Below are 12,931 nucleotides of genomic sequence, written 5' to 3'. Positions count from 1 at the left end.
GTAAATGACATTAGGAGATGTCACTCCTGTTCACTGCTTTCTTATTGACATAGTAGAAAATGAGTCCATTTGAAAGCTTATTGTGTGCATCTGATTCCTCTTTTATACCAGCACTTACAGTGTGCTGTTATTTGAAATGATTTTATTGTGACTCACCTCTACCTGGTCACTATAGAAACGCAGGTTTTCTGTCCATTAGGCCATTACTACACCACAATGTTTCTCAGTTCAAACAAAATTTTGTTTTACAACAGCTAAAAATGCTCCAAAGTGCATTTTAATCTATGAGGCCATTAAATAAGAAAAAAAAAGCTTGCTTCGGCATATAAAGCAATCTGAGATACCTGTAAGGCTTTAACTTATTACTTTGTAATTGCAATATTCAAGCAATAATAGCTACATTTAATAAATGTATTTTAATGCATTTACCACACAAAGGAGTTTATTCAATCAGGCGCAATAAGGGGAACTTTCCACAAAATTCTGCACTTTTTCTCACCCAAAGTTCTATTTGTTGTGCCTGATGTTTCATTCAATGCAATGTAATTATCTGCTCTATGTACATTGTGCAAAAACTGCAGGGATTGCTGAGCAGTACTGATTCCCCAGCTATTTTTGCTGGACCGGTGCTAGCATGTCGGGCGACCCCCTGCAAAAAATAAATTTGCGCCCTCCTCTTTTATAAATTATTTGTTCATTCAATAATGCTTTTTCTTTTAATACAAAATCATATAATGCACTTTAATAAAGAGAGTAATACAAATAAATACATTAAACAGAAAACATGAATTGAATGATATATATTCTTTGTAATAAGATTTTACATTTCTGGAAAATGAGTTTGCTTGGTCCCCCTCCATCACACGGTGCCCCTTCTTTCATCACACGGTGCACCCTTATCACACGCTGCCCCATCTCCTCCATCGCACGCTGCCCCCCCCTCTCATCAACATTGCTGCCCCCACTCCTTTTTCAACCTTGCCATCCCCTCCATTATATACTTACCTTTCTATGATCTTTTTACCTTCTCTTCTTTTCTTCTGTCTTCTTTTCTTTAGTCTTCTTTTCTTCTCTTCTTGGCTTGGTGTGTGGCTCCTCCGTGACAGTATCGGGACCTGATGACGTGATCACTGTCAGTGAGAAGGGAGCACAGGGGAGGGGGCGGAGGGCGCTGCTGTTTTTTTCCTATTCTTTTTTTGTGCCGGCAGACAAGCTTGGTTGGTAGACGGGGGAAGCGCCCCTCAGTTTTGGCGGCCTTTTTTTTTTTTTGCATATTGAAGAACTGCTGCCAGCTGTTATGGAACTACATCTTCCAACATGCACAGTCTATGCCCATTATTGCATGCTGGGACATGTAGGTCAATAGCAAAATCAAATTCAAATGAAGGTTCATAGAATAAAACACTCCTGAAATCTTTCTTCGCCACTTTATTATAAAAAAAATTCCATTATTATAATATAATGGGAATGTTTTTAGACTTAATAAACAAATAACTCAGACGTTGGTGTTGGCTATGGGTTTTTCTACACACTGGAAACCCCATTGAAATGAATGCAAAAAGTTACACAAACACTTTCAGTATGTATCAACCACAAGTATAACGCATGTAAACCACATATCAAATGCATCATTTTTATATGCCTTTCGGCATGCGGTTTGCACTTGTGTTTTCCGCAGAACAGGTATCACATGCAACTCTTATCCCCAAAAAGCAATAATGGCAGCAGGTATTCCTAGCAAACAATTGTATCAGGTTTTAAAATTGTTTTTTTTTAACAATTACAGGTGTTTTTATTGTTTTTTTTTGGAACAAACCATACATTATTTAGGGGTAACAGTGAGATTCAAGCACAATTTTTTTGTTACTTATGGTGTACAGCAATAATAACTAATTTCACAGGAGCAAAAATATTACACAAAAAGAATTGAAAACAATGAATTTCAGGTGCAGAAATGGAAAAAAGGATAAAAATGAAATATATGTAAATAAATATACATATAAATTTAATATTTTTATATTTCACTAGTGGCTTTTTTTTACTGCGCTGTTGATTTATATGAAGCTAACAATGTATCTCATTTTCATATATGAAGCAGTATCATGCGCAATAACAGGGAATTGAAATGATCTTGAAATATTTATTGTTCAAGAAACCAAAGCAGGTTAGGAATTAAGAATTGTATTATAATACTGTAGAGATTCAGTACTGTTTTTTTCACAAGATAGCAGGAACATTGACATCACCGGGTGTCTTTAACTAAAGTAGATGTCCACCCATTTATAATTAAAATTCATATTCACAAATTGTTCTCATTAATGACCTCTATTTTTCTTGAAAGTCATTTGCCCAAATTCTAGACTTAATACTGTTCTGACCAGTTTAATTGGCTTGAACCAAGTGAGTTTTGTCCCCACAAGGCAAGCGTCCGATAATACTAGAAGAACAATAAATCTCATTCATGATATCAATAAAATTAAATTCTTCTCTGTCAATTTAGCGTTTGATGCAGAGAAAGCATTTGACAGTATATCAAGGCCTATTAGGTTTTTCTACATTTATAGAATATGGTATTTGTAGAGAATTATTAAAAGTTACCCAAGCTTTATATTTTAAAACCTTATCTGTAGTAATAACAAATGGTCTGAGTTAGGACCAGTTCAAGTAATAGCACTAGACAAGGGTGCACTTTAACATCTCTCATTTTTGCCCTATATATTGAGGGCAAAAATCAAGAGGTGAAAAGAATACAATTAGATTTATTTGTAGAACTAGGCCAATATAGTATGATCTCAGGTTAAAAGATAAACAATTCTAAATCGGAAGTCCTTCTGTTCAATAACCCCCATCATGTACAAAATGGTTTAGAATTACATGTTACTTTTTTATGCTGTATCTTAGTGATTCAATACCTAGGATTAGCTATAACCAAAGATTATGCCCAATTATTTCAAGCAAATTCTACTCCAACACTAAAATTCTCAAAATTTGACTAAATGGGGCACACAATATATTGCTTGGTTTGAAAGAATAACTGCAATTAAAATTAATATTTTACCACAATTATTATTGTTTCAGACACTCACATTGCATTCCCATGCAGCATCAGACTTTTTACAATCACATTAAAACTGACTTGTCTGTGGTGGGAGGAGGAGCTAGCACAATCAATTACAAAGGGGGTGGGGGCTAGACCTCAACACATGTTTAGTCTGTTGAACTATATCATGTAATATCCTGGTATTGTAAACATCTAAAGTGGGTGGATATTGGACATGTCCTTCTACAAGATGATTGCCAAATTTTCAAACCCAAGACCTGCCCCGGTCTATGCATTGCCCACCATTCAATTTACATTTTAGGACAGAATTTATGGTCATTGCAATCTAGGGGACTATCGCTCTTCCTTTTACAGCAATTTGAAGATTTCCCATTAGGTTACAAAACTAAGTTTGCACAGCCATGATCCAGAAATGGAATTATCTGTTTCTTACATATTTTATGGAATTTGTTCTGAATTCCTTTGCTGAGAAGCATGAAAATCTTCTGATCACACATTCACAGCAACTTAAATATTTAAAAATTCTTCATTTTATAAAGTCACAAACTCATTTGATTAGACTTTGACATCTAACAAAACTTGAGTGCCAATGTATATATTTTGTAGGCTAGAAGTGAGCAATTTATATTTTACATCATTCTGTATTAGCCTCAGACTTTAAATCTCACAAACTGCATGAAGTGTTAAGGGAAAGGGATCTGAGAGCATCCTGGGGTGATGAGGAATGGTCCATTATTAGACAGAGAATGGCAGAAGTTTCCATTAATATAACCATCCGGGAGAATACATACAATATATACTCTAGGAAAGTTCATAATATCTTCCCTCAGTCTTGATTCTTATGTTGGAGAAACTGTGGAGCGATAGGTACTTTTCTCCATATTTGGTGGAAGTGCCCTTTAATCCACCAATTTTGGACCAATACTTTCAATCTGATTGAACAAATTACTGACATACATATTCCCTGAAATCCCCTTAGTGATTTTACTAAAGAGACCGTTGAAACCTCTTAGCAAATCCCTGAATAGGCTTATTTTGCACACATGTGATATAACTAAATATGAGATTGCACTGGTAAAAAAACACATACCCTCCATTAAAGTATGCATAACCATGGATCCAATGCAATAATTCTCCTATCCCCGTTAAACCTTTGTTGGCACATGTAAGCTACACCCTACCAGACTTCAAAAACCCCTTGTCATTTTGTCCCCTCTTCTCCTCCACTGCCCGCACTTTTTCCTGACCCTTCTCCACACATAAAAAACTTATAGTTTTATAGGTTTTGAAATTCAAAGTTTAATATATTTATTGTATTACTTTGACAAAAGATACATTTATTGTTATACATTATTTATTTACTATTCATGTTCAATGCATTGCTATAATAAATGGAGAGAAATTAAAAAAAACATATTTACAAATCATATTGTCTTTTGTGATAACATTTGGTTAAAAAGCAACATTTAAATATCATTTTTTCTGCAATACTAATGGACTAGCTGTACTATTGATGGATTGATGGGGATTATTAATTCCATACTTACAAGAAGTACATTTTCCTGTCCATCCAAAGTCAGCATAAACTAACAGGTGTGTCTTCTCCCACCCCAATGGATAAACAAGTGATGAAGCCCTCTTCAAAATTATAGGCTAGCTATCAAATAACGCAGAAGAAAGCATATGCATATGTCCATATAATTATTTTTTTTTGTGTACAATCGTCTTTTGTCACCTGAAGCGGCAGAGTGGGCAAGTATAGGCTGAGGATAGTAAAGGTGTGCTCTAGGGGCTGGTTGACAAATTTTAGACTGCGGGGGAGACACATCTCAGCAGCCTATTAGGAACATTTTAAAGGAAAACAAATGCAGATGGCCCAGTGACCCAGCCCAAAGTGATCCTCTAAGGGACTGGCCCAGTGGGCAGATTCCCCACTGTCCCCCAGACCAGCCAGCCCCTGATGTGTTTACATAGTTTTGACACAATTAGACATGAACGTATTGAATAGACATGCTTTTCAAGAGGTGTATCACATACAGGTACTGGAGGGCCGCTGTAATGATACACAATGATGATAATGACTATCAGTATCGCTATCTGCTTCTGATTGGCTAATTGCACATTGATCTGTCCAGCTGATAGTACTTAAATCATTAGTGATTGGCTATATTATATCAAGTCCTGTCCATCTATTCCCATTACGTAATTGATATTTCCATTTGGACAACTGTGGAAAAGCAGATTTCCATGTGTTTGTATTTAATTACATTTTATAATGAAAATACATGTTTAATACTTGTAATCGTCATCATTATCATAATAGTAATCACCATTTATTTGTATAGAGGCACAAATTCCATAGCTCCTAACATAATTATGCAGTGATTATACATTAAAACAGTAAACAGAACAACATGTACATGAGTTAGGTTAGCAATTCAGCAGTGATTTAATCCATGCCAACAGGTCAGTAAGGAGTGTACAAAGCAGGTGCTTTTTGGTGAAAGATATGAAAACTTTTGCCCTCTTGTAGCAGTGATATATGGTAGAGTGTTCTCCTTCTGTTTACCTCCTTTTTAACTCCAGTATAACTCCAAATTATGCTATATCAATCGTAATACATTTGTAACTAATGCACACTTTGAACTAATAGACTAGCTGCCAAGATACTATTTTCCTCTGCATATATAACACTTCATTACATTATTCCAGTGTGTACAAATAGGGTAATGTGACTTTAACATTTACTAATAACACTGTCAGGCCATATCTTTACGCTATTGTGGGGCATAAGTACACACACTTGTTATGTCTGGTGCAAATTGATTTTTTGCCTTTATGCAGCTTGAGATGCATCTGACTCAACAGATACATGTAAGTAAGTTTGTTTCAAGTGTCATTTTTCGTATGTTTGAGTGCAAATGAGCTCCTATAATTTAAAGTGAAATTGAATGAAGAGCTGGAGCTAATGCAAAATAGGAGTAAACTACTCTTATAGAATGACCACAGAAAAATAATGTATGCTGAGCCATACACATCACGATATACGTTTACCTCCTCATTAGCAGCATATGAGCATGACAAGTCATCAGCAGCAAGTATTTGCACCTACCCTATATCAGGTTCAAAATATATGCCTCCTAACAGGCGTACTGTGGTGCTAGAAAGAATGTCTAAAAATAGATAAAGTCAACCCAATAAATCAAATAACACACAAACTGATATATTTTTTTCAGTCATGTAATGATGAAAATGATCCAACATTACATTTCTTTGTCAGGAAATCTATGTGACCTTGAAGGATTATCTGTTCAGTTAAGGTATATTTGGAGTTAGGAATGATAATCAGTGGGATGACAATCAAGTGGGAATTTGAGTGGAGATTTCTGAGGACCTCAGAAAAAAAGAGTTGTTGATGCTCATCAGGCTGCAAACAGTTATAAAATGATTTCTAAAGACTTTGGGCTTCTCCAATCTACTGTCTTGCAGATAGTGTACAAATGGAGAAAATTCAATACCTTTGTTACTCTCCCCAGGAGTGGTTTTCCAACAAAAAACACTCCAAGGGTAAGACATATAATATTATGGTAGATTACAAAGAACCCAAGGTATCATCAAAAGATCTGCAGGTTCCTCTTGCACTGGATAATGTATGTGTTCATGAGTTCACCATCTGGCAAACACTGAACAAGAACAGTGTGCATGGGAGGATAGCTAGGAGGAAGCCACTACTTTCCAGCTGTCATTTAAAGTTTGCTAATGGCCACATGGATGAGCAGGAAGACTACTGGAAGAAAGTTCTGTGGACGGATGAGTCTAAACTAGTATAGTTTTACTTATAGTAGGAAAAACACTTGTTGCAAAACATTGAGGTGATCTGAGGTCGCACAGGCAAACCAAAACAAGATTCCAGAAAGTCAGGACATGAAAAAACTCAGTCCAGATAAAACAAAATAAAACACTGGCCAGTTAATGTATAATATAAGAAACACAATCTGGGTGTGACTGGGTAGAAAGGAACATTCTTTGAACTGATACTGGACAAAAGGTAATTCAGGAACAAAGGACACTTACAATGCAGATGATACTAGATACAGGCAAATGCTGAGAACTGAGGCTGGGAGGAACAGTGATAGCAGGTAGAGTCAGGGATGCATGAGAACAAATACTGGAAGCAGACAGTCCAAAACACAGGATAAAGACAACAACAATTAATGACAAACAATGATCAATGTTTTGGGGATGGTATAAAAAGCAGTGGGACAGGTGCAGGTGATGATCAGGGAAAGAGGTTTACTTGTGAAAGTGAGGTGCAAATTCTCTCAAAAATCCAAGAGCAGCACCTCTGGTAAGACAGAGGTACTGCAGGGGAAATATTCATTTCAGAGTCCTGACAGATGTTCATGCAAGAAAGCCCAGCAACACCCTGAAGTTGAAGCAGTTCCGTAAATTCCTCAAAGACGATGTGTGGGACTAATCAACAATTACTGTAAACGTTTGATTGAAGTCATTGCTACTGAAGTGGGTCTCATCAGTTACTGAATGCATCATTTTAAGCAATTTTACTGAAACAATAAATCCTTTTCTTTGTCATTTGACTTTTCTTTTTTCTATTTTTATGGCTTAGGTGCAGATTTGAACACATTTAAGGTCACATTTTTGTAGAAATTCAGAAACTTCAAAAGGGTTCATAAACTTTCTAACCATTGTATATGCATATTTCAGCAGGTCTGCATGAGCTGCATTTGCATGCACATAACTGTACACTATACACAACCAATGTTAAAGTGCCCCTTTCCAACCAGCCTCTCCAGGTAGAGGCAGGTTTAATTGCCAGAACAACGCATGTCTGCATAGATGCATATGCATGAGTCCATTTTCTGGACATGCGTAGAGAGATTTCACACAAGATCCAGTACACAAACTGGTGTATGACCAACTCTACATCAGTCCCTCAGGCAGGAATACCTGGATCTGTTGTCTATAAGGTCACTATGCCTCTTACGGAATGAGTCTTTAGCCCCTAAGGAACTATCTTGCCCTGGATGGAGTATGCTGCCTTGGTAGTCTATGCAATGTATCTTCTGATAGTGGACTTGGAAGTCTGTTGACCCATTACATGCGACAAACAGTTTGTTCTTCTAAATAAATAGGTGGCATCAACATAGAATTTTAAACAGTCTGACCACTTCCAGAGGAGATAATCTCACATTTTGATCTGTTTGAGGACAAGAGCATAATGAGAGCAAAACAATGCTTTTCTGTAAATGAAACAAAGGGTACTTTTGATAAGAACACTGGAAGCAACAACTTTGTCTTTAAGTAAGTTTGTGCACGAATATTTGCAAGCAAGGACTGATAAAGCTCTTGCTCTTCTTGTTATACCAGAAAATATGTCTTCAACATAACAAAGAGGCATTTTGTAACGGCTTATATGGATACATTGCAAGAATGTCACAAAAAGTAAGTCTCATATTGAAAACGAAAACATGAAGAGAGGCCTCAATTTTAGATTGACCCCAAAGAAAGTGTTCACCACTGGATACTTCTCCCACTATACACCTATGATTGTTGACATGATGAATGCATGACCTTTTAGAGTTCTATACTGAAGACCTTTATCTTATAATAGGCATTCTGACCCTGGAATAGCAGGTTCTTACTGGTTGAAAAATCCAAACGATCTGTGGTTGACATCCAGACAAGCAAGGGAAACCATATCTTTTGATAGTAGTTGGTAATAGTAGTCAGTAATCTGTTAACTGTGCTAAGACATCATTATTTAATTAAATGTTATTTCAATTATTCATTAATTTGTTAGGGTGTTTTAATGTCATCATGACTACCAAAAGGCTATCTATGTCAATATAATCTTGCAGATGAAATAAATAAAACATAGAAAAGGTGGCAGTCTAGAAAAATGAAGAGGACTTAAAGATAGCTGTCTTATTTACACCTTACTCAGGGTTCTGATTACTTGGCCTAGTTATATAGTCAATCCAGTGTCTGGTTATAATGTATATGTGACACCTTTGTTATGGGTTCTGAGAAACCATGCTAGTCAACCCTGATTGCTTTGTCTTGAACTGACAGTAAAAGTCATATGTGATGCCCCTATATACGGTCATAAAAACGTTTCAAACTCTCTGACAGTGTCCTCTATAAGTTCACTATAAGAGTGACACAGTAGTCAGTTCTGAGAATCTCAAAGAGTTAACCTGGCCTTGGGTACCTGGGAAGTTGGGTGCTTGTGCTTTTCAATGCTGGGATTGCTTGTGAATTATAGGTGCCTACAGTGTTTCCCAGTACCTAAATCAATCATCCCCACACTAAAAATTCCACTGTATGGTTATCAGGATTATAGATAAATCCATCCTGCTCAAATTAAGCTTAATTGTTCAAGGTTGTAGGGATAGGGGGGTGTTGCACCCATTTAAAAAACAATAATTACAATATTGAAAATGCTGATCACATCACATGAGAGTAAATAAACATCTTGTAAATAAATCAATGGTGTATTTTACTCTGCTCAACATAAAACAGAGTTCATTAATCCAACTTGTTTTAAAATGCTCAATTCTAAAGTCTATTTAACAAACTAGAAAATGTATGCCTCATAATTTGTTTTATGAATACAGTAACGAACAGCTGAGAAATTGGTAAATTCAATCATTTTATTTGGCATATATTAAAATAATGTGTGCAATATAGATTATTTATGTTACCTTCTAGTTATAGGTAACATGTTTACTACATGATTTTATATTGTAATATACAAAACAATTTGCCGAAACATATTTAAACCATAACAAAAACACATAATCAGAAATAAAGTCAATTACAAGATAATTATCACTTAAATATTGTCTTTTGAACATTTTCCTTCAGTAGAACACATAGTACACTCCTCACCCCAAGTGTTTAATCTATGCTGTATGCCTCAATCTATGTATTTTTTAATAAACAACAATAACATAGGAATCTACAGCAAGCCCCTTCCTCTAAGGACGTATTTTCATCTTTGGGATTCAATAGGAAAGAAACTGGGTTTCCCCAAAGCTATGGACTAGCTACCCCTCCAAATGCTCCTATTAAAATTCATTAATGGTTTTCATACAATACCTACATTAAAACAGGGATTCCCATGTGACCTGAAGTTTGCTAAGGCCATACAATCACTTGGATACTTCCTTTTGGGTCCTAAACAAGGTAATATAGTCCTAGGGACTTATTCCAACTTTTCCCGTTAATTTTGGCAAGTTAACAGTTTAAATTTGGAAAAATAAGTAAAACTTTGCAGGGAGGTTCTGGGACTGTCACGGGAATAAAATGCACCACAGTGGAACACTACATTTATTAGACATACCTATTTTAGTATGAAAGCACAGAACTATCCTAAACTACAAACTCACATTCTAAAACATTTCCTTAAATTTAAGACATATTGTATGTATTACAGCAATATCATACTCTACATATCATATCATAATGACTAGGAATTCATTAAGCTTTCAGAAGCATTTCCTCTTGGAACAACACTTTTTTGCTGTGATCTACAGACTCTGAAAAAAAAGAAAAAACTGTCAGAGCACATACATACAAAATGTTAATAGATAATACAGAATATATTTTGTAAAGTATCAGTAAAACATCAAACTACTATAAACAATGGAATACAAGGAAAAAGTATTAATATCAGACAGAGATAATACATATATTTCAATAGATAACACTCTGGACCCATTATACATAGAATATCCCTAAGTTTCAGATTGAACATTAGCAGAAAAACATATATAAATGTGTTCATAGTAGAAATGGGTGCTCTAAAGTGATTCAATTTATATTATTAAAACCTATATTATTAAGCCTATAAACCCTCTACAAGTAGTTCACCCAACAGTTATGGTGCACCTTGTTGACACTTTGCTTATTCTTATTTAAAACATTGTAAATACCAACCACTATAATATATTTGAAAAAATAGTGCAAAATAATCCAAGAGATTAGTAAAACATTTAATATGAATTTAAATGATTTTGCACATTGGCATTGACATTTTATTAGTTGAGTTTAGATCATCATCATTATCATCATCTATTTATATAGCGCCACTAATTCCGCAGTGCTGTACAGAGAACTCACTCACATCAGTCCCTGCCCCATTGGGGCCTGCAATCTAAATTCCCTAACACACACACACACACACACACACACACACACACACACAGACTAGGGTCAATTTGTTAGCAGCCAATTAACCTACCAGTATATTTTTGGAGTGTGGGATGAAACCGGAGCACCTGGAGGAAACCCACAAAAACACGGGGAGAACATACAAACTCCTCACAGATAAGACCATAGTCGGGAATTGAACTCATGACCCAGGTGCTATATGTGGTGATAATACTGCAATCAGATCCTGTCTACTTTTAGTTTTATGAGAACAAAAATCAGTTAATCCTGATTACTATTCTTTGTCCTTAAATAAGCATACTGCAAATGTTTTTGTCTTGTTTATATTCCCCATTTATCAACCTCTTTTGCAAATTTCCAGCTTTCAACCAAAATCATTCACACTAGAATAATTTATATGTTTGCAGATATTGTCCTATGCCCTTAATTAAGGATTCTGAATGGAGATAACCAGCATGAAAAATATTATTGGTTGTTGTGTGCTTCCACAAAACAATATGGTTGTATGTGCCACATGATTGTTGCATCTAACTTTCAAATTCAAACATTGTACCTCAGTCAGGGCCTGATCAACCACTAGGCTGACCAGACTGCAGCCTGGGGCGCTGCGCTGTGGGTATTTTTTTTATTTTTTTGTATATATATATTTTTTTTCTTCATTCATTTTTTTTTCGGGGTGGGGGAGGGGGGGGTCGCTGCCGGGGGGGTGGAGGGCTCGACGATCAAAATCATTGGTGGTCAGTGGTTAGCTACACACAGCCAATCGCCAGGCTGCCTGTTGCTGTGCAGCAGACAGGAAGCAGGACGTCTTCACTTCCTATCTGCTGATCTGAGGAGAGGAGCGACGCTGGCACAACTACAGGTAAGTGAAGGGGGGAACTCCCCGCATATCTATAGGGAGGGCGGGAACTGACCTGCATATCTATAGGGAGGGGGGGAACTGCCCTGCATATCTATAGGGAGGGGGGGGAACTGCCCTGCATATCTATAGGGAGGGGGGGGGAACTGCCCTGCATATCTATAGGGAGGGGGGGAACTGCCCTGCATATCTATAGGGAGGGGGGGAACTGCCCTGCATATCTATAGGGAGGGGGGGGAACTGCCCTGCATATCTATAGGGAGGGGGGGAACTGCCCTGCATATCTATAGGGAGGGGGGGGGGAACTGCCCTGCATATCTATAGGGAGGGGGGAACTGCCCTGCATATCTATAGGGAGGGGGGGGAACTGCCCTGCATATCTATAGGGAGGGGGGGAACTGCCCTGCATATCTATAGGGAGGGGGGGAACTGCCCTGCATATCTATAAGGAGGGGGGGAACTGCCCTGCATATCTATAGGGAGGGGGAGAACTGCCCTGCATATCTATAGGGAGGGGAAACTGCCCTGCATATCTATAGGAAGGGGGGGAACTACACTGCATATCTATAGAGAGGGGGGGGAACTACACTGCATATCTATAGGAAGGGGGGGGGGACTACCCTGCATATCTATAGGGAGGGAGAGGGGGGACTGTCATGCATATGTATAGGGAGGGATAGAGGGACTGTCATACAAATCTATAGGGTGGGAGGGGGGGCTGCCATGAAAATCTATATGGGGGAGAGAGGTTGATATGTATGAAGGAGGGCAGAGGAGGGGGGGGCTGATATATGTGACTGGGGGAGTTTTGATGT

The 12,931-nt window shown here is 37.2% G+C and overlaps 1 protein-coding gene across 2 annotated transcripts in view; it reads right to left on the bottom strand.

Moving 5' to 3' along the window:
- Window positions 1–9,747: 9,747 nt before the first annotated feature.
- Window positions 9,748–12,931, bottom strand: part of GFRAL (GDNF family receptor alpha like) — a 74,322-nt gene continuing 71,138 nt past the window's right edge. For both annotated transcript variants that reach the window (XM_075200605.1, XM_075200606.1), the window contains one exon: window positions 9,748–10,623. In XM_075200605.1, coding sequence (XP_075056706.1) covers window positions 10,554–10,623 — 70 coding nt within the window. In that variant the 3' untranslated portion in view covers window positions 9,748–10,553. The remainder of the gene's footprint in view (window positions 10,624–12,931) is intronic.

Source organism: Mixophyes fleayi, chromosome 3 (assembly GCF_038048845.1).
Source record: "Mixophyes fleayi isolate aMixFle1 chromosome 3, aMixFle1.hap1, whole genome shotgun sequence".
NCBI classification, from domain to species: domain Eukaryota; kingdom Metazoa; phylum Chordata; class Amphibia; order Anura; family Limnodynastidae; genus Mixophyes; species Mixophyes fleayi.
Note: the sequence above shows the minus strand (reverse complement) of the source record. Positions and strands in the feature narration are given on the sequence as shown.